The 23,924-nt window shown below is 30.0% G+C and overlaps 2 protein-coding genes across 3 annotated transcripts; both read left to right on the top strand.

The window, feature by feature from the left end:
* The first annotated feature begins 4,839 nt into the window (after positions 1 to 4,839).
* LOC114132589 (uncharacterized) lies at positions 4,840 to 14,827 on the top strand. 2 transcript variants are annotated; one of them, XM_027998090.2, is made up of 8 exons: positions 4,840 to 5,327; positions 9,586 to 9,819; positions 9,901 to 10,748; positions 11,162 to 11,260; positions 11,846 to 11,946; positions 12,035 to 12,515; positions 13,828 to 14,009; positions 14,123 to 14,827. In XM_027998090.2, exons 1-8 carry the CDS (start codon positions 5,294 to 5,296, stop codon positions 14,310 to 14,312), a joined length of 2,169 nt encoding a protein of 722 aa, XP_027853891.2. In that variant the 5' UTR covers positions 4,840 to 5,293; the 3' UTR covers positions 14,313 to 14,827. The 2 variants fall into 2 exon arrangements, with proteins under 2 accessions (XP_027853891.2, XP_027853892.2); XM_027998091.2 differs by lacking the exon at positions 11,162 to 11,260 and having other exon boundaries at positions 4,844 to 5,327.
* A 7,091-nt stretch (positions 14,828 to 21,918) lies between these two features.
* LOC114132564 (uncharacterized) lies at positions 21,919 to 23,900 on the top strand. The gene has a single exon (XM_027998063.2). It carries the CDS (start codon positions 21,919 to 21,921, stop codon positions 22,852 to 22,854), a length of 936 nt encoding a protein of 311 aa, XP_027853864.2. The 3' UTR covers positions 22,855 to 23,900.
* Positions 23,901 to 23,924: the final 24 nt, after the last annotated feature.

The raw sequence follows: 23,924 nt of genomic DNA on the forward strand, positions 1-23,924 counted from the left end.
TTCGACAAAATCGATATTTTCATATGATTGTAATTGTAACTCAAAAACGAATCACTGTAAATACTTGAAATTATGACAAAATGTTTAAATTAATGTTATCTATACACGGTAAGATTGTTTTAATATTCTGGCTTTTTTTTAGCTATTTGACAACTGACATTTTCGATACTAATTACTAACCTAACGATTAATCATTAAACGATTTTAAATATTTGTTATTATTCAAAAAGTGTAAATCGTAAATACTAAAAAATGTCACCGGTTATTTAGATTCACACTTTCTGTACATGATTTAATTTTCAAAATATTTCTCTAATTTTAATGGTATTTATAGGCATTTGAAATATTCGTTTTTATTTATTTTATTTTTTATAAAAATCGATAAAAAAATTTTTAGCTGAGTCAAAATACTTGAAAATTTAATTAGTCTTAAAGTGATTTAAAACTATAAGAATACATTTGCACAATATTTTTTTTTTTATTAGCGTATGAAGTTCATGTATTTACAATAATTCGTCAAAATCATGAATATTTGTGAATTATTTTGTAGCTGTAAATTTATAAAAAATGTTGAATAAGTAGCTTAGAGTTGAAAATTTAATACAAGGTTTTCCATTAGTTTGAACTTCAATAGTTATAAAAGAAGTTTAGCGTTGGACAATTATAAAAATTTTATCTTAAGTTTAAATTTTTACAAAATTAACGCGTAAAATAACGATTTACTATCAAATAATTTTAGATTTTTGTTGTGGTTAAAAATTACTAGTCGTAGAAATTTGAAACGCATACATCAGTGTTTAAATTGGCATTTTCTGTATAAGAATTAATTTTGGGTCATCAAAACATAAAACACCCTTTTCACCAACCTAATGTAAAATAGACAAAAGCTTAAAGCTAGGTAATCTAAATATTTAAAAAAAAAAAAAAAAACGTTATTGCATAAAGCAAAATTCATACGACAAACGTATTACATAGGTACAAGTTAACTTGTACTTAAAGTAACTTAAAGTATCCATCAAAACAACTTTATTAATTTATAATTATGTAGATTTTTTAGTTATAGAATGGACTAGGAACTCAAGAAGAATATTGTATTTCATTTTAAAACCTTAGCTAATAAAAATTGAAGATTTTATACATTTTTTACTACAGAATACTTATGCAACTTCTTTTGATTTTGTAAAAATATGAACTTAATTGTATGTAAAAAGAAATTATACAAAATATTTTTACAGATTAAAAACAACTCATGTGCATTTTTGAATAACAACAAAAACAAAAATTGAATATTGAATAAATTTACCATAAATTATACAATTGTATTCGTTTACCAACGAGACCTACAATAATTCACAACATAGTACATTCTTTAATTGACAGTAATAATAATATTGTTGTTGTTTATACAATAATTTTCCGTCGCGGTACATCCGCCCGCCGCCAAATAAACTGGAAAAAACAGTAATTAAATTCATAATAAACAGAAACGGTCGGGCGCGGTCGCCGTACGTTACGCGGTGAACGGGATAATAACTGTCCAAATTAATGTCATAATAGCGAGGTTTGAATAATTGGCCCGCACCGCGCTCGGCCCGGAACAAGGCGACGAGTGTTAAGCACTTGTCCGAAAAATTATAAGGAATCGAGATAATATTATGATAATCGAAAATTATTACCAACCGTTGTTAGCAAAATTATGGGGGGATCGTTTCTTAGCCCTGCGACCTGCCAAAGGCGGTGTTGCATAGCAAATCGAGTGATATTTTCGATTTGAATGTCACTCGGGCCGCCGATTCTCTTTGAAAATGTTATGTTAGCAAAACTTATCTTGTGCTTATCATTTTCGGACGACTGCACCCAACTCAAAGGCGACGGCCGTAATTATTTTATGAAATTATTGTACCATTTCGCCCACCGAAGCGGTGGGTGTGCGCCGAGCGACCGTCCGACGTGGGTGAGCGGTGTCGGTCGGTAGCACAGATTACACTACTGTACGATATAATATTATTGTCAAAATGGTATTGGTATATCGTTTTGATATTTTTATTTTCACTCCATACCGGTTTGGAACGAGGAATTTTACAACTCGGGACGGGACGCCGCCTCTGGGCAGTACAGCTCGGCGTCGACGAACAACAATGGAACGACGTCGTTATGGATCTTTAATAACAATGTCATTGTTGTGGGTTCGCGTAGTGGCGGCGGGGAGCCGGGAAGAGCTATGGTGTCGTTCGACGGCCGGGAATCCGTCGGCCGACGATGGGCGGACGGACGGTCGGTGTGGGTCGGCCGTGCGGTGTTCAATGAAATAATAAATATTATTATCGTTGCCGCGTCGGTAAACTATACGAAACAACCTTGAACTATGCGAGCTCGGCGCGCCGATAGCCTCTATCCCGGGTACTAGTCGGCGGGGTTGCCGCTTTAGGCTTGAGGCTATACACGGTGCTTTCCGTCGAATTAAAATTTTTTTGGTTTACGTCGAAGTAGCTGTACAGTCTAGTGCTCTGTGCTCTGCATGGTCCGTTATTTTAGGGATCGAACCAAAATTAAAAGTTAACAAGAAGACCAAATTCGGACCGAACCCATGGCTACATAATATTACCGGACCGGACCAATAATTAAATTTAATCGAATAGAGTAGACCGAGACCGGACTGTCGGTCCGATCTTAAAACATTTTGGACCGTTTATAGACGGGACTGTATTTTTTTGTGCACATAAATGTAGATAAAATCTAAATTATTAGTTATTTTTGGATCATGTAACACACAAACTAATATTAATAAAATGCAGTATGCAGTGTGTTATAATAATCGGTATAATGTTGTATAATTTCCCGAAATTACGTGTTATTTATGAATTCTATAAATAAAAATAAACCTTCATATATTTTGATGGGTGATACTGTGGTAGCCCATATTTACGGACAATCGATATTTAGTAAACAGTACAATCACTTTATTAATAACCTATTAATTATAGTTATAGGTTTTTATTTGGTGTTTTTCGTTTTATTTGTATTACACAACAATATCTTATTTAGATTTTAAGTATCGTGATTGCCGATAGGAACCGAACCGGACCGAACTGATTTTAATTTTTTTTTTTTTTAACCGGACCGGATTGAAAATTATTTATTTTATCTGAGGTCTGGACCGATTTATTCCTAAAAAATATTGAGCCGGACCAAACCGACGAATCAATAGTTTTCGTATGTTAGGACCGGAACAGACCTGATTAAGATCGGACTATGCAGAGCACTACAACTATACACGATGGACGTAATACGCCCCGTTTTTATTACTTCGGCGTGCACCCGCCAAAACGTAAGCCCGCCGGCGTTTTCCGTCGCAAATTAACCTGTCCATCGTGTATAGCTATTCCGATATAAACCAACGCATTTTCAATTCGACGGAAAACGAAATGCGAAATACGCAGCGTTCGAAACGCGGCGGAAAACGCCGTGTATAGCCTCGGCTTAAATCTTCACACGGAGCGGTTTAATCGCGCGCGGTCGCAGCGATTTAAAACCGCTTTGGTGGATGTACACACACTAGGAGATTTAACGGGGATTTCAACGCCTTTGAATATTTACCCGCCAAATTTGAAAGGTTTTCATTGTCACTTGAACTTATTATTACATTAGTCGTGTAGAGAACGTGGTTTGCGTAAATTGTGTCTGTTGTGGTAAAGTATAACAACAGTTTTTCCCCATCGTTTTGTAAAATGGAGATCTTTGACGATGTTGAAACAGTTTGTGTAGTGCATGCTTTGTATAAAAGACAAAAATTAAAACAAAAAATTACCACCAAGAGAAAATATTGGGTGCATCCGTTGAATATGAAAGGATTAACGAAGGTTAGTTTCGAGTTAATTTTTTAACTCTGAGATCACACCCGGATGAGTTTTTTAAATATTATCGTATGTCAATCTCGTCGTTCGATTCACTGGTAAATTATTAATACATTAGCTTACAAATTATAATAAAATAATTTTGAAAATAGAAACACGTATCCACATCATAATATATTTACCTACCTACTAACAATATTATTTATTCAATGATATCAGGTCTCACATATTGGTAAATATCTATTAAAACAACAGACGAAAATGCGAGTTCTAATTTCACCAGAAGAAAGATTGACTGTCACGTTATGGTATCGGTACAATTTTAATATTTTATTTTATTTTATTTCATAAACTAGTATACTGGATCAATATGCCTCAGAATATGTCGATGGCTTAGTGCACGCTTGTTTTAAGTCACAACATTGAAATTGTCCAAGAAGGCGAAAAGAAGTTTTCACATTTTGAATTCGCATAACTTAAGTAATATTTAATCAAATATTCAAATTATTATTATTGTAACCAAATTATTTTTAAGTTACTTTTTTTCAAAAATATCACTGGAGCTTAATAACCATGACGTGTTCAATACGACAAATTTATTTTATATAAAAGTGCATAGTATTCAAAATTACAGTCAATAATTTTAGATCGTTTTTTACTACATGTATTGAACCAAATAAAGTAACGTGTAATTGAGTAATCGTTACTACAAATAAGTAACTCAAATCACATAGTATAATATAATATTATTATATTATATAAATTATTATTATAATTATTGGATACCGCCGCGCGAGCTTTGGGCGGGCATGGGACGCGGGTCGCGGGTTTACGGTCTCGACTCGTACCTCGCTCAGAGACTACGGCAGCCGCCGCCGCGCGCCGACTGGTTCCCGTCTTTGTTCGGACGATGTCGCTTTGCTCACGCACGCGCAATACGCACGCGAAAGCGCGCACACGGACGCAAAGTCGCGCAGGCCCGTCGCCGTCGTCGTGTGTGTGCGTCGCGACCCGCCGCCGCCCCACCGTTGGCCATCCCGGACGTCGCCGTCCCCACCGCGGCCCGAAAGCTGGTCGGACGCCGTTCGATATCAAGTTGGACGTTGGTAACTCGTTACTCGTTAGGAACATCGATCATTTGCGATTCGTCCGCCGACGCCTTTTGCCGTAGCCCGCCCATCGACGCGCGTTCTCAAAACCGTCCGTCCCGTGTGTTGTTTCCGGCAGCCGTTTGCGTGAACAGTAATTTTTATCAATAGTACTTAATATTATGTCGTTCGATACTGCGTATTTATTTATATTTGAACAGTAATCGTTTTTTTTTTTTTCAAACGCTTTGACGTTTTATAATTGTTTTTGTCGAATAAACGTGCTCTGCCCTCGCCCTCCCATCCTTTCTATTCCGATTGTCAAGCCACCGGTGACGGACGATTATAAAAATGGCAGGTGTCGTCAGCGTTCCCGCCAACGAAGGTAGTGATTAAAAACGATTTAAAACCTTACGATTAATATTATGTCGTGTACCTAACGTAATTTGTACATTACGACTATTAGTTATTATTATTAGCTATAAGTGCCATTTAAATACATTATTGTCATTATTATTTAATCGACGTGTGTTAGGATGTATAATAACGATGTTAATGCCACTAGCGTTGTAATAATATCTTGTTTGTTTACTAGTTTTTAGTTAGTTAAACACTGAAAAATGAGGTACGATTGAGTTAAACTTTTTAAATATATATACACCATCTTTGCTTGATTAAACAAAATCGTACCTCGTTTTTGTGATGTGGAAAATATTAACGCATATCGGTTGGAAATCGTACTTAAAATTTTTATTTTTAGTCTACCTACGTTGGTAGTTCCGTGTATTTTTATGGTATTAATACATTGTACACTGAATGTTATAACGGATGTATAATTGCGCGTGAGAGTAATATTACGGTCATTTCTTCCTGGTAATACACTAATACTACGGTGTTTCTACCGGGTTTACTAATTAGATTTATATTGTAAATGTATATAGATCTATTTATATACAATGTAAAGTTTTACAGGTCCCTATAATTAATTAAATTTTGAAAACGTTTAAAAATGAGCACACCAATTCATGTCCTCGTAGTCTATTACGGTTTTCTTAGTGTAGTGTTTTCTCCTCTTTCTCTTTTTATATTATGAAGACTAAATAGTAGTTGTGCGTATTATATGTATTATTATGCCTTTATAAAGTCCCAACGTTTTATAAGTTTGATTGTACGATCAATTTCAGTTTTAGTTTTCATAATATTTGTTGTTTAAAATTATTAATACTGCCGTGATGATGGTCTACGACAAAAACGTAACTCAGGGAATCTAGCATCGCCCTGGAATTTCCCAACATTAACACGTGTTCTAACTATTTACGACATATTTGATGACTATATACATATCAGTGTCATAAAATTTTCTTAATCGCGTATTGTCGACACCTTTGATGTAATGGTCAGCGAAATAACGATAATGGAGTGGAGGTGTGTGTTATTGTCTGCGCGTTCGCGCGAATGTGTGTGTTCGACGATGCGGCGTCGAGTCGTACGACATCGATGAAATTCAGAGAACTGAAAAATGTGCTTTAGTTGAGATTTGAAATGCTAGACATCCGTGATTAAGGGGGGGAGGAAATTCCATGCGAACGGATCGCATTCTGAGTTTTATCGAACTTTGAAGTAGTTAGTCATAATGATGTATAATATTTTGAAATAATTTTATATTCGAAAACGATAATTGCCAAGTAAACCTCTGTGCAAGACCAGTTTTAATAAGAAATTAATGTTTTCTGAAGATGGTTCTATTTTTTTGTTAGTGTACGGACACTCGGGACAACAATACTGTGTATTGTTTTCGGACACATTTTGAATAAATATCGCTATTTAGGCTAAATGCTCTTCCGGTTATTTATTTTGTCTATAATACGCCATCAATGTTCTCGATGCACGATTTTTATTGTAGACTTGCTGCACTTTATTGGTATCAAATTTTTCACTTAAAATATGTTCCTCGAGAGAGACTGAAGTTTTCGTTTAGGCTCACGAAAATTGAATATTTGTTTGTTTGTATGTAGAGTACCCTTTGGTCATAGAAGTTATTCCTAAATAGTAATAAACAATATTTAATTTACCGATTGATTTTTTTAATCCATTATAGTCGGATTTTCATTTCGGTCGAATAGTGCTCAAAGCAATTTTCACGACTCCTATACGTTAGGTTTATTAATATATTAATTATATATAAATATATTGCCGTATTTTATTTTTGTTAATTTATTCCTTGAAAAAGTATGATCGTATGTTATTATACGGATAGTATAAAATAACTCTAATTTGATAGTTTCTCAAATAAATAAAAATATTAATGCTAAATATATAATATATTAATAATATTTTTTTATAGCTGGTATTACCTTTATTATTTGTATCATTCTAGCTTAATAACCCGATTTCGCTTTTGTAACATAGATAACTTTATAATTTACTAATAACTTCTTAAAATTATACTTATCTCACAGTCTTTGTTGTTTTTACTTTATTTTTAAATAATTGTATAATAAAATGTTCTATAATATATATAAATGTAATATCATTTGTCACCGTCCCATTAATCTTAAATTATATTGGTAATGGGAAATCATTAATTTGATAATTTAAAAATATATAGATTTCTTATAAATACAAGAATATTTTTGTAACCATAAAGATATTATTAGAATAATAAATATAATTTATAAATTTGAAAACAATCCTTACATAATAGATTATATAATATTTTAATATTTTATTTTTGCTTATGTTTATTTTATGAACACATTCATCAAAATTGTAAATTATAATATTAAAAGTTAATCGTGCTGTTGTAAATTGAATGTGTTGTTTTGTTGAACTATATAGATTTTTCATATTTTTAAATTTGTTGTCTAGTTAATCTATTGTTGTAGTGATCAATTAAAGGTCTTTTTGTTATATTTTATTATCTATGTTTGCTCTCATCAACTTCAGTGTTAATTTGTACCTAAATTCTATGGTTATTTTAACTATATGATCATTAAATCCTTGCCTATAAAATAAAAAACAATAAATCTTTGCTGTAATATAAATAAAGGGTAAATATTTAATAATTTGTATATTTTAATTTTTGCTTTGTATTTTAATAATAATTATAGTTGTATAGGTACCTACATCATATTATTGTATTAGTTATTGCATTAGGTATGTGTATATATATTAATATTATTACATTTTTCTCATCATTATTTTATTATTTTTTTCATTTTGTTAGCTATATATGATTTTTTTATTTATTTTTAATACCAAAAAAGCTTTAAAATAGTCATGTCGACCTAATTAAGTGTAGATTATAAATTTAATCTAGGTGGTTTTTGGGAATGTGTCAAGAACAAAACTTATGATTTGTCTGATTTAGTACCTATCTTTTTTTTTTGTGATTTTCAATTTTTTTTTTTTTTGTAATCAACTAAAAATATAAAATAATTATTTGGTACTTTTTGGTTATTTCGACTTCTAACCGGTGCCACGACTACCACTGTTCTAATTCCGTTATTTAGACTACACAATATACATTTTGACGACCGACGTTTTAAGTCAATCGCAACTACCTAACCAAATAACTATTGTTTAATAATTATTAGTTATGATCAACCGTTGTTTACAAAATTTTGAGCATAATTTTTTAACCCAATGACCACAGATTAATCAGTGCCTGTGACCTACCTTAGGTGGTGTTGCATAGCAAATCGAGGGATATTTTAGATATGAATGTCCAAGTGAGTGAGTGGCAACGCGGCTGGCTCCTAATTCTCATTTAGACAGTGATTTGATTAAATTCATGTAAAAGTATCATAATCCATTTATAAGTGTTTAAAATTGCTTGACTGAACATTTTTCTCCTCGAATTAGTTATTGATTTTGAATTTTTGTAATAGTTTTAATAATTTTTAATTAATTTGTTAAAATTATATTGTATAAAGAAAGGTTTATGTGATAATAAAAATTATACTATAATATATACATTAGGTATATTAGCTATATAAATGACAAATTCATAATGTTTGAGACTTTGAGGAGGTAGTCGAGGTAATGGGATTGAAATTAGTGGTAGTCGGGATAACCGAAAAGTACTTAATATTTTTAATATTTGACTTGTTAAGTGAAAGCAACATGTAACCAAGTAGACTAATCCATATTATTTTGATTTTCAAATTTAATCATTTATTTTTTTAATCACGGCTTACCAATCTTGGCATATTCTTATCGTACAGTGTACACTCATAAAGCTATAAATCTTACAGAAAATAATTATATTTTCTTTTACTTTCTCTCGAGTGTCTTAAATTTCAGGTAGGTAATAATGGTTGTGGTATTATATTTTATTATCGTATCTTTTGTATCTATATTATAAATAATCGGTGTTTTATGTAGATTTGATATTAAAATTATTAGTAATATGTTACCTACAAGTTTTTTCTACAATTGTTATCAACACCTATAGACTATAGTTAATCATGTTAACGAATTTTAATATAATTTATGTACATTTATTTAGATTCCTATTTTTATTATAACTTTTTTTTTATAAAGCCATATTGTAGACTTATTATCTTTTTTAAATTCATCAATATTATATTTTTATCTATAATTTAATTGTATTAAAAGATAATTTTATTATTAAATTACAGGGATAAGTGTTAAAAATGAATGCGATGATCCTGAAATCAATGCAATGGCTCTTAAAATGAAAGAAAAATATAAAAAAACTGCTTTAGCCACAGCTAAACAGCTAAGTACTTCTCCAGCCAATGTTTATATAAACAGAGCTGGTAGAACAGTTACTTTGACTATTGCACCAATTTCACAAAAGAATAATCAAGAAAAATTACCTAAAGATAGTGAAGATATAAAAAGTATTCAAGGTAAGTAAATAGAAAACACATGTTTTGAAATTTCTTTTGAGGATACCTACTTTATAATGAATGTTATTTTGTGCAATTTAGGTCAATTTTCCTGGAAACAAATTGCAGGATTCCATGTACCAGTCATTATTCGTATAATTAATGGTGAAGAATTGAAGTTTGTATCAGTACGGATGGCTGAAACTCAACTGCTCAACCATTACTTACATTATTTACATGCAGATATTTATACATATACATCAGTGGGAAGTCACTTTATCACTAATTCAGAAGCAAAGCTATTAAATGAGATTAACATAAAACATTGTGATGGTATCTATGGAAAAGATCCATTCTATGCGGTCAAAGATTGTGTTGTCCGTTTAGAAGATGTCATCGAGTTTTATACATTTATGGAAGTATGTTACCAAAAACTAATGAGCAATATTATTCCTGGTCGCAATGAAAAATGTGGTTTTATTCGTATCAATTCCGAATCTGTTGTACCATACTGCCTTAAAGATGGCTGTAAATATGTTCCGCTTTTCTATTTTGAAGGTGAAACAGAAAACCTAAGGCATCGTGCTATAAAAATTGAAAATTGGAACTTGGCCTATCTTAAGTTCTGTTGTAAAGTTCAGGGTATCAGAAATGAGCTATATACTAGTGAATCGTGCACAGTGACTAGTCTTGATGATATCAAGAATTATTTTCCACCAGATACACATTTTGAAGAGTACTGGCCTGCTAAAGTGATTGATACACAGCTCCTGACAAATCAAAAATCTAACCATGTTAACCCATCAGGTGTCTGGATCAGAGTCCCCCCTGAAATACCTGTCCCTGAAAGTACTATTCCACACTCATTGACAGCTTCAGCACCAGTGATGCCACAAAGTATGCCAGTAGTAATGAATACTTTTCAAAATGGATGGCCACCAAATCAAATGGTATGTATTATGTACTCAGTTTATTAAATTTATTAAATTGCTTTTGTATTTAATAATAAAAAAAACTATTACTTTTGTTTTTTACAATTTATTCAAATGTAGCAATGCTAAATTTTTTTTTAGTATAACCTAACTATTAATAAACAATTGGTCTATAAATAAATAGGCATATTAACTATACATTTTGTAGTTTTGTACCTAACAAAGTAATACTATAATATGATATATAAATGGGAAAAATGATTTAAATGCTTTAATTTTTACTCGCAGTTATGTTTTTATTTGTTTCTTTTATTATACTTTTCTTACACTATAAAAAGTGGTGGTGTCAAGCATGTATTTCCATATAAACCAATTTTTTCTATAATATTATGTCACCCTAGATTCTCAACATAAAAATAATGTTTTTGTAGGTTAATTCATTTACCACTCTAGCTATGCCCTCACAAACAACAAGTGGCTATTCTATTGCATCCAGAAATCAAAGTATAGTTGCACAGTGCTATAATGCGGTACTTATTTTTAAATTTTCTAATTTTTTTACTCACCTTTTGTATAGTAATACTTGACTAATTATCTGTAGTTCAAAGCTCACACTGAAAACTTAATATTTTGATTTAATATAAACAAATTTTTATAACTTAACTATCATTCCTCGATTGGTAATTTGATTAATTCATCACTGGTTTTAATTATATTAAAAAACTTAGTTATATGTTCTTGTAGACTTAGAGTACTATACTAATATAATAAAAAATAATAATTCTAAATTTAAAGTATATAGCTTTTGTTTGAATTGAAATTATTTTTAAATAACTTTTGACCAACTGTGTTAATATTTTGAGTTATTGTATAACAATTTAATATTATTTAATGCTTTATTAAAGTTAATTTCAAACAAAAAAATATGCTAACTAAAAGTTATGCTTTTGTATATGATAATAATTTAAAAAGTTTTTATTTAATAGATGGTTTTATTTTTAAAACTATTAATATTATTATGTCAAGGGCTATATATATTATATATATATTTACATATATGTATTTTTATTAGTAAATCTATAGTTTTTCATGTTGTGTTTTCATTCAATTTTTAGGGACCATCTATGTCTCACGGCAATAGTTTAATGAATGGTGGGAATCATGTTATACCACCACCGCCTCTTGTCCGTGTAAACAGTATGGCACCAGTAATAGGGTAAGTTTTATGAAAATAATCAAATTTGTAATTATCTTAAAGCAAAAAATATTATTTATATATATATATGTACATGTAAATATTTTAGTAAGACTGTGTCATATTCCAACACTGTGCCTAATAGCCAATGTATAACAACCATGTACAATCCAGTGCCCAGTAGCAGTGTGATTTCACACTCAAATCAAATTCAACAATTTTATAATCAATATCCTAGTAACAATAGTCAAGCCCGACAACAACAGATGCAACAACAACAGGTACAACAGCATCAACAGCAGCAGCAACAACAACAGCAACAAATCATTACTACTCAAGTTCAGCCATATAGTGGTCCAATATCTGTGCACGGTCGTTTAACTAACACTCAACAGCGCAACGCTATAAGGAATGTTGCACCATTTGTATTTACCCCGGCTTCTGAAATCATTGATTTATCATCTCCGCCATCCAGTCCTGCTCCTACACCTGTACAAGATGCTCGTCTTCGCCCTAATGTTGGATGGGAATTAAAAAAAATACCTGAACGGATATGGGCACAAGGTTCAACAAATAATGCAGCATACAAGGTTAATAATCTTTCATGTCTTTTAATATTGTTAGATTGACTGAAGTTGTGGGTCCTAGAATAAAAAATATTTTTCAAACGTTTATAAAGTATAAATTCATAATTCATGATATATTTTTTTTTATACATAAAATAGATTTATTTTACTACAGCTGTTTTTATATTTAAAAAAAGGCAGGCAAGTGTGGGTACCATTGCTGTACATTGGATGTCGATTGGGACACTATTATGGGCGTGTTAAATTTGAATTCAATGGTATATCATTAACTCATTGCATGTAAAAAATAACGATTCTTATTAGAGACTTGTTACATACTATAAATATCTTTAATATCTAAGAACATTTTCTTTAGAATCTTGTATTAAATTTTTACGCTTTTTGTCCAAACAAAAATTTTTTATTTGCGTTTTAGAAATAAAAAATCTTGAAAATGTCTATAAACAGCTTAGACAAATCAGTCAAAATAAATTGTAAATATAATAATATTATTAACATTTTATTAAAATTTAAAGTATCTTCAGTCATTTGTTGTTAAGTTACACAATGCTAATAGGTTTAAAAAGGTTTAAGGCATTAAAAAATGCAATTTTGTCGAAAACTGGATTTACGTAAAATCTCGTTTTTCATAGTTATACTTATTTATACACGGTTATTTATTAAGTACTGGTAATTTCACCTCTTTAAAGTACAAACTAGATTTAATTTGATATCCGAAACTATCCTTAAAGTTTAAAATCTAAGCATTTTTCAATTACTTATGCTGTACAGCGTGTGTACACCCCCCCCCCCCCCCCCCAAAAAAAAAAAAAATTAGAATCTAAAAAGTAAATTTTTATACACAAATAAGCATATGTATCGATTTCAACTAATAATTGTGTACCTATAGTATAGATAATTTTGATTAAATAAACATAAGATAGGCTTGAACTTAAAATTAATAAAATAATTTTATTACTATGTTTATATAAATAAAACATTAAAAAAAACATGTACATATTTGAATCTTGTGTAGTTTTTCTGTAAATTACATAATTATTATGTGTATAATTATATTTATAGTATTTAAGTTATTCCTCAAACTCAATATTTGTGGAATATTTTTAAAATTCATATAACTATTTCAATATTTGTTAATTAATCAATTTCAATAAAACAAAATAAGTTTAAAATTACAGGCCTGTTAGTTTTTAAATTATAGAGAGTGGTATTAACATTAACAAAACAAAAAAAACTACTATTTAGGCTTATTTATTGTATAGAATACCTACAAAACATTTATATTATTTTTTATAATTTATATTTTTTAACACAGATTCAAAAGACAACACTCCACGGAAGAATGATCCACTGTATAAACTCCAAACCTTATATATATTCAGATTTGATGGTGACCTTAGACGACTTGATCCAAACGCTGTTGCCTTCGTGCACTGTCTCGAGATGCGCGCACCTCTTGAACAAATACTTAAACATAACGCTATTTTGTGGAAATTCGTAAGTATCAAATACGGAATCTTTTCCTTTTAATCATTCTCCTAATGTTTATTTAATACTGAATGAGAAATGAGTAAACGTAATTTATTTATCGTTCGTCGTTTGTTTGACAGTGATCAGATGAACGTGTTGCTCGAGAACGGACGTCTCAGGTCGACATACGCGAAAAACACACCATTGGTCATGCTTCAAGATATCACGCGCGCATTTCCACAACTAAAAAATTTGTTGTCCAAGCAAAACCAACAAATACAACAATACCAATCTGCAGCTGGACCGTCCAAAAGACATCGCACCAGCTAGGAATGGGCCGGGCACGGCGAAAGCCGACCCGGCTGGCTGAAGCCGCCAGCGGGTAGTAGTAGCAGCGGAAGTGGCGGTAGTGTAATTTCCACTTCCGCCGCCACAACTGGTTGGTACTTGCCGACCGCAGCCGACAGCAACGATTGGCTAAACGCCGGTGTCGGTTCGTTGCAATCGCCGCACCCACATCACCCACCTCCACACCCGTTGATGCAAAACGCTTATCAGAGCCGAAATAACTGGCCCCCGCCCCCGCCCTACATATGAGAACTGCCACCACACAACTAATAAACAAACAGCATTGGTAATATGTGCGTGCGAAATGTGCACCGATTGCGTGGTTCCTCGCCATATTTTTCAACGTTTTTTTTTTGTTCTCGTTGTTCACGTTTCGTATTATCAATGTTTGTAATAAATAATTATTAATTGAATTTCTGTGACAGGAATCCTGTCCAATGTTTTAACTCGATCGATTACGAAATTCTAATTCTGAATATCAATAAATTATATTATAATATTATTATGCTTAGGTGTTTTGTTTCTATAAATAGTATATTGTGTACAAACAAAGATAATTATTATTCACACGATTCCATGTCGTGTATAATTTTACTATTATGATATATTAATATATATATATATTTAAATGTTACGATCGTTTTGGATCTTAATTGTTTTCTATTATTCATTCGCATTTATTCAAAGTATTAATTTGAATATTAGTTTTAAAAATATTGAACATTTGTAAAATAGTTAGTTAATTATGTTTATTTTTAACTTTTGTATTGACCAGTAAAAAAAATTGGGATTTACTATTTAATTAATTTTGTTCTAATTTGTAATAAAAAAGTTAAATCTCCTAATGTAGTTTTTTATTATTAAAAACTATGTACTTAACAAGTATATAGTAAAATATTTTATCACACATTTGTGCGAAAAGTTTATTTTCCATAATTACATGCAATGGGTCTAGCTATCGTTCCTCGAATAAATAAGTAAAAACTATCAAGTGGAGTAAGATTTTATTATTAAATTGACATGTGTAAATATTTAAAATTTATGGCATGCTTAAATTAACTTAAATTAATTCTAGCTATATAATATGTATTATGTCTGAACGAGAATATTGGATGAAGTACCTATTGGTTAGTATAATATTATCAATGCTAGGTAACACATTTTTTTTGTCACGCTTGTTCTAAATTTGATTTTTGATGACAGTTGTTGTATTGGGAAACTATACCTAGCTTCTCCATGTAAATAAATAAAATAAATAGTGGCTGCTGTCCTATAGTAAAAGTCTTATTCAAGTATATCTTCAAAAGAAGAATGGGTCTTCATGTTCTCTTCATGTCTTCTACTTGAAAGTAAATAAAAATAAGGAAATATTACATTCATATGATGCATTAGTTACTAATTTGTAAGTATCGTGGGTTTTAGTTTCTTGAATATTAAACAAATAATGCAGTATTGTTTAAAAGCATAAATTTCTACATAATATTAATATTGTTTAGCTTCAAGCATTTATACTAATTTTAAAGTATAAACAATAAAGAGGAGGGGGTGAATAAGTCTTAATGATTCGGCTCGGTCAAAAGTAAAAACGTCCTTAACAATCAGGGAAAACGGATTTTTATGTAAAAACAGTATTCTATTGAATCTAAAAATTTTAGTTAAATAAAAACAACTTGATACTTGAAATTTTTATGAAATGCATGCATTTAAAGAATTTTGAGATTTTCAATATACAAATTAAAATTTGATAGGTCTTACCTATCTATTCGCCACTTGTCTATGATACCTATGTCCTATTAAAGTGTTAACATCTTAACGTGCCACCTGTAAAAAAATGGGTCTAGAGTGAATTGGTATAAATTCGATGTCACGAAAAATTGTAACGGTAGTTTAATGGTGGCCATAGTTGCCCATATATACGTACCGCGTGAAATTTAACAGAAAAATTGAGCTAGAGACTGCCTAGAGTTATTCTGTGGAAACTGAATGTAACGAAAAAGTGTAGCGATACAAAATGGCTAAAACTAGCTTAGAAAGGGTAAAGGCATATCGGGAGAGTCAACGCACAAAAAATAATACTAGCCCTAAAAAAAGAAATCTTCGGAAAGTACTACACAGCTGAAAAGAAAACGGTGAGCCTATATTAGATGTAAACAAATCAATGTTGAGCGTTACCTGCGTTAGACACAAACTCTGACACACATTTTTCTAATTTATGATATAAAAATATAAAATTCTACTGCCCTTTACAGTAATAAAAAATAGCGTTAGGTTTACTTGAAAATGTAATATAACATTTCTTATATAAGTTTTATGTGATTCAAAAATTATAAGAATATATAGAGACAATTTTTTTTATTAGCGTTTAAAGTTCAAATATTGACAAATCCGTCATAATCATGAATATTTGTTAAAAATGTTATTGATATTTGTTAATCATATTGTAGCTAACAATTTATGAAAAAAATTGTTAAGTACCTAGCTGCTATAAGAGTTGAAAATGTAATGTAAGATTTTTAAACATTAACATTAATACAGTGAAACCTAAAAATACAGGACACTCTTGGTCACCGAAGTTTTGTCCTTTATTTGGATGGTTCTAGACTTCTAACTTTTAAGTCTTCTTTTGATCATTAAATATTGCGAAAATAAGACACTTTGTACGGTCAGGTAAAACTTTATATTATAGAAAACAGACACTGTACTATTATATATATAATACTAGCTGACCCCGTGAACTTCGTTGCCCGTTAAAAATGCAAATTCTATATATATAGATTCGAATTTTGATTAATTTGTTATTTACTATTCGGTTTAACGGTGTTCAAAACTTAGACATTTTCATTGACTGTTTTTATTCTCAAAAATCTTGTGAAAGCACCACTTTAATATGCGAATTTTGTAAAATGCTTTCTTATTACACACTAAATTTGTGATACGATTTTACGAATGTACCGTGTAAATTGTAAGCATCGATCTATCATTGTTCAGGCTCTACGTTTATCACTCAGTGAGTTACTCAAGTCATAATATTATAGTCATTCTGCTTACCGTTGCCGTGAGACTCTCTTATGATTATGAGAGCAGAATATTATCATGTAGGCAATCCACACGTGGTAGATTGCGGACCCCGCGAGATGTGTATAAGAATTTTATAATTTCTAACACTTAAGTTTCAAAGTTATGTCATTTTTTTTTTTTACTACAGTGGGTAAAATACAATAATGTGCCATCTCGTGGTTTTTGTATTTTTGCCTGTTGGTAAAACAATAAAACTTAGTATAACTTGTTATGTTAGTCTATTGCTGTAAAAAAATGTATATTAAATATATATATATATTATAATCAAGCTGTCCCGACACGGCGTTGCCCGCGTATTAGTTGGTTTTTTTTGCATTTTCGTAGGCCATGTATTAGTGTTATTATGTATGAGAAAATTTAATAAAACATATAAATATGGTTTATCACGGAGATATGAAAATTTTATATTAAAATTGCATTTAAATACCTATGTACTATGTGATACACCATACTATATTGTGTATTATCCCAGCGCTATTTTCAAAATAATTAATATAAGAATGATCTATGTTTATAATGTTACTAACTAATATTTATCTTGCTCGTTAAATATACCAACTCTATATGACTCTAACTTTGTTCAATTCATTATTTAATATTCGGTGGATTATGTTCTAGATTTATCTTAAGTTTTCTGTTGCCCGGAATAAAAATTCTGATTCGCTGAACTGCTGAAGTATATTATCATTTATCAGGTAGGCAATCTATCTGCGGTAGATCGCGGACCTAGTGCTGTTTGTATGTAAGTGTATGATTTAACTCTAATAAATATCAAATAAATTTAATAAATTTCATTAAAAATGTTATTACTTAAATATTAATTTGGAAATCTAAGTAACAAATACTTTCCAAATAAGAAAAAATTGTGGGTAATTACCTATTGATAATAATTTATCAATATATATATTTCCCAAGCGCAATATCAGTTAGGTACCTACCTTACGCTTATTAAGACGATGACTGTTGTATAGTATGATTATTTCATCGAAAAAAATATCATTTTAGCAAAGGGTAAAATAATTCGTTTAATAAATATGTAGGAACAACTGATCCGAGTTTTTGGACAGTTTTGCAAGTAGGTAATAATGTGATAATAGACATCATAAGAGACAAAAATCCAATGCTGGTAAGTAGTAACAATGAACTATACGATTTATTTAACTTTAAAGAAAAAAAAAATCGAATTGAAGAATTTAAAGTATTTTTTTCGATATTATTTTATATTTATATTGTACATATTTATAGTTTAATTTTTAACATAAGTTTTGATAGTTTCGTAGTAAATTAAAAAAAGCGGACAAGTGGGTACCGTTCTGCTGTACATTAGGGAGTGGGGTGGACCTCGGACTAGGGTAGGTTAAATTTGAATGCAATGATAGGTATCATTGTATACGAAAAACGATTCTGAACGAAGATGATTTGTCAGCCTAGGATATAATTTCCAGTGGTTGGTGAAAAAGGTGGTTTATGTTTTAATGGCCTGAATACACCAAAACTTAAGTTCTTTTATAATTATTGTAAGCTAAACTTATGAAAAATCTTGTATTAAATTTTCAACTCTTAGCTACCTATAATTATGACAAAATTTGCATTCAAATGCTAATAAAAAAAAATTGTGCCTATGTATTCTTATAGTTTTTTAATCACTATAAGAATAACATACGAGGAACTTTGTATAACATTTTCAAGTATTTTGATATGGCCAAAAAAATTTTATCGACACTTCAAAAAAAATTTTTCAGAAAAATTGAAAATTTCAGTTGTCTATAAATAGCTCAAAAAAACTCAAAATATTTTGAAAATTAAATCATGTAAAGAAAATGCCAATCTAAATAACTGGTAAAATTTTCAAGTAGGTATCTACTACTTATACTTTTTGAAAAATAACAAATATTTAAAATTGTTTGAGAATAAATCGTTATCGATATGCGATTTCGTAAAAATTTAAAATTCAAACGCACTTAAAATTTTTCTTATAACGATGCTTCGAGTTTTTTCTATAGATAATTGAAGGAAAACTTATGGAACACTTAGTGTTGTATTTTCCATTCTTAGTTATTAACACAAAAAATCTTATGATTTTTCAATTTCAAAATTACTTGAAAATTTTCGCGTTTTCGATAGATTTCGTAAAAATTTGAAATATAAACGCTTATAAAAAAAAATTGTGACAATAAGAACAACTCCTTGTATTAAATTTTTAAGTTTTTTTGGTCATCCAAAATTTTTTTATCGACACTTCAAAAAAAAATTCGCTTAAAAATCGAAAATTTCAGTGGTCTATAAAAAACTCAAAAAAACTCAAAATTTTTTGAAATTGAAAATTTAACTGTATATAGATAATACTAACATAAACATTTAGTGAAAATTTCAAGTATTTACAGTGATTAGTTTTTGAATTACAACCATATAAAAAAATCGATTCGGTCAAAAACTGGTTTTGCGTAAAAATTCCCGTTTTTCCGTCATTTTTTTTTGTTTTTCTCGATTTTTTTGAAAACTGTTGGAAAATGTTTACTTTTTGCCTCTATAATGCACCAAGGATATTCACTTTTCCATCGGAAACCACCCCCGAAGTTTGAAATTGAAGCATTATTTCGACTAGTTATGCTGTACAGACACAAAAAAAAAACATACATCATTGTAAAATCAATACATTTATCACTTCGTTCAGGATCTTAAAAGCGGGTAAGTGGGTACCCCTCTGCTGTATATTAGGTACCGTGTGGATCACTATTATATATAATAGGAGTATTAAATTTGAATCCAATGATAGGCATCATTGTATACGAAAAACGATTCTGAACGAAGATGATTTGTCAGCCTAGGATATAATTTCCAGCGGTTGATGAAAAAGGTGGCTTATGTTTTAATAGCCTGAATACACCAACATTTAAGTTCTTTAAAATTATTGTAAGCTAAACTTATGGAAAATCTTGTTTTAAATTTTCAACTCTTATACAAAAACTTTTATGAATTATACCTACAAAATAATACGCAAATATTCATGATTTTGACGAATTTTTGTCAATATTTGAATTTCAAATGCTAATAAAAATAAATCTTGTCAATATATTCTTATAATTTTTAAATCACTATAAGAGTTACTTATGAGAAACTTTGTATTAAATTTTCAAGTATTTTTATTGGGCCAAAAAATTTTTTTAAAAAATTTGAAAATTTCAGTTGTCTATGAATAACCCAAAAAGTCAAAATATTTTTAAAATTAAATCATGTAAAGAAATTGCCAATCTAAATAACTAGTGAAATTTTCAAGTATCTATGACTTATACTTTTTGAATAATAACAAATATTTAAAGTCGTTTGAGGATGAATCGTTATCATTATGCTATTCGTAAAAAATTAAAATTCAAACGCACTCAACATTTTTTCTATAATGATGCTTAGATTTTTCTTAATAGATACTTGAAGGAAAACTTATGGAAAACTTAGTGTTGTATTTTTAATCCTTAGTTATTAACATAAACATTTTTATAATTTTTCAACTTCAAAATTACTTGCTAATTTTCGTAATTTCAACATATTTTGTAAATATTTGATCTATAAGTGCTTATAAAAAAAAATTGTGACTAACGATTTTTGATTTTTTTTAACTACAATAAGAACAACTCATAAGAAATCTTTCACTTAATTTTTAAGTTTTTTTTAGCCATTGGAAATTTTTTTATCGACACTCCAAAAAAAAGTTCTCAAAAAAATTGAAAATGTCTGTGGTCTAAAATAACTCAAAAAAAGTAAAAATTTTTTGAAAATTTAACTATATATAGATAACACTAACATAAACATTTGGTGGAATGTTCAAGTATTTATAGTGATTAGTTTTTGAGTAACAACCCAATAAAAAAATCGATTTGGTCGAAAACTGGTTTTGCGTAAAAATTCCAATTTTTCCGTCACTCTTTTTTTGTTTTTCTCGATTTTATTGAAAACTGTTGGAAAATGTTTACTTTGGACCTCTATAATGCACCAATGATATTCACTTTTCCATCAGAAACCACCCCAAAATTTGAAATTGAAGCATTATTTCGACTAGTTATGCTGTACACAGACACACACACAAAAAAAACACATTATTGTAAAATCAATACATTCATCACTTCTTTTAGAATCTAAAATATTTTATATTGGAAACTCATTAAGTGACTTTTGGTTTTCAAATTTGGTTTATTCGTTGTTACTGTTGTTACGGCTATCTATAACCGTGGTTGTCACTAAAATATGATGATAATATTCATGGCTAAATTTATTTTGTTTTGTCCATGACTTAGTACGCCAAAATAATTACTGATAACCATGATAAGGATTAAAGTAACTTTATCACGTTTTTTCTTTACCATTTTGTGTAATTTGCTTAGTCGTTTAAGGTTCACGTAATTTCAAATTATTATAATATAAGTGTTAGTTTACCGATAGATTTCTAAGTTAGGTATTTTTAATCACTGTATTACTTACACGCTACGGAGTACGGGGTGATTGAAATTAATACAATATGATGTGCCAAATTAACTCACATCATCGGGCAGAATATGAACGACGTCTAGAACTCATACAACCGGCTTTGGATACCGCCAAGACACTGTTGCATAGTGGATGCAAGTCGATAAGTCTGGAACATTCTCAATTTTACGTGACCGGCCTGTGCGCGGATTGGCTAGTCGGTCGCGCCGAAAGATTCAACTTAATTGAAATTTTCGCCGTAGCATATTCTGTCAGAGACTTTGATTTCTCAGAGAATCAGGTCTTTTACACGATAACCGATTGCTATACGGGCAAACTTACCATGGTGCTTATTTTTGAAACCAATGGCACCGATCACAAACCACCCATACAGATTGTATTTTCATCGATCGATTTTTCAGTGTTATCAGTTTTTGTAAATCTATTCGATACTGACTTGATTTTCACGTTTGATTGTCTATGTGATTATTGGAAGTGCACTGTGACGAATAACGGTTGCTTGATACACGGCGAAGTTAAGTATCCACTTGTACATGATTTGTCTCTAATCGATGTTAACACCTTAAGGACATTTAAAAGGCTACAGCCTAAATATCGGAGACATAAGGAACCTGTTCATTACCCTTCGCCCCGTCTTGAAGACTTGTATGTTAAAGAAATGGCTATCAAATGTATCAACAAGTATTCGATGCGGTTGTTTCCAGCCACAACTATTGATCAATATAAGCCTCGTGATTTGGCTTTGTCTTTCTGTGATTACATTTATTGTATGTTCTGCAAGCGCCGTGAAATGTTGGCCATTAAGTATACACAAATATGGAGACATAAAACGTACGCACCACCACACGGTTATGGCTACAAAATGGCTCAAACTCGTTTTTTATCACAGCACGACAACGGATATGGTAACACGAATAACAATAATTCCTATGCCTTTAATTATTGTACATGTATAAAAAAACCATGATGACTATTATGAGTATTATTAGTGATATTGATGTAGTATAGACCACTAGTATTCTAGCGGTAGGTATGTAAATTTAGTATTTTTTGGATTTTTATCTATTCAAAGTTTTTATTTTTTAATTACAGTGTAAACGGATGAAGTTAAACCATATATATTCCTAACTTCAGAAAGGCAGGATAGCATGGTAACTGTAAATAGTAAATTTAATCATTAATATTTACCTTTATTGAGCAGGCAATCTTTTATAAAAGCTGCATCACAGCTACTATTGAGTAGTATCAACAAAAAGCAAAAAAAAAAAAAAAACACAGGAGTGATTATAATGTATTTTATGTTATTTTGCTTTAGAAAGCATGTAATTAGGTAATAGATAAATCAGTGTTGGGTAAGTTACTTTTTAAAGTAATACAATTATGTTATTCGTTACTACAAATATTTTTATTTAAATTACATTTGCGTTACCTAAAATTATTTTAATAGCGTTACATTACTTTTTCATTAATAAAGTAGGGCATGGTATAAAATATAATGTTACATTTTTTTCATTACTATCATAGATAACAGTCACCATTTTTTTTTTTTTTTGAATCATATTCTATTATTAATATATATATTTACATTTTACAATCTAAGACCTAGTAATAATAGATCTATTACATTACACAATCATCTCACCTATATCATGGTTATATAGTACAATTTAATTGTATAAATTTAAACTCAAACTACTCAGTACTCATGTCTATATAACTAAGTTATTTGGCCATGAAATGTGTGAAACTAAATGATGCAGTGTAATAATTCCATAAATCATAATAACCAATTTTATAAATACAAATTAAACAATACAATTTAGTTATTTTTAATTTTAAAATTTATTTTGACCAACAAACAATTTTCAAAGTTTTCGTCACTTATTTTTTTGTTTTTGTGTACATATATCATCAGCAACACTAAATAGGTGCTTAACCTGTCTCCAGAGAATGGTTCTACATCATCTCCACCAAAAAGAAAATCTTCATCATTTGATGGTTGTACATTGACAATACCTGTTATTTAATATTAATGTT

This window comes from Aphis gossypii, chromosome X (assembly GCF_020184175.1).
Source record: "Aphis gossypii isolate Hap1 chromosome X, ASM2018417v2, whole genome shotgun sequence".
Lineage (NCBI taxonomy): Eukaryota > Metazoa > Arthropoda > Insecta > Hemiptera > Aphididae > Aphis > Aphis gossypii.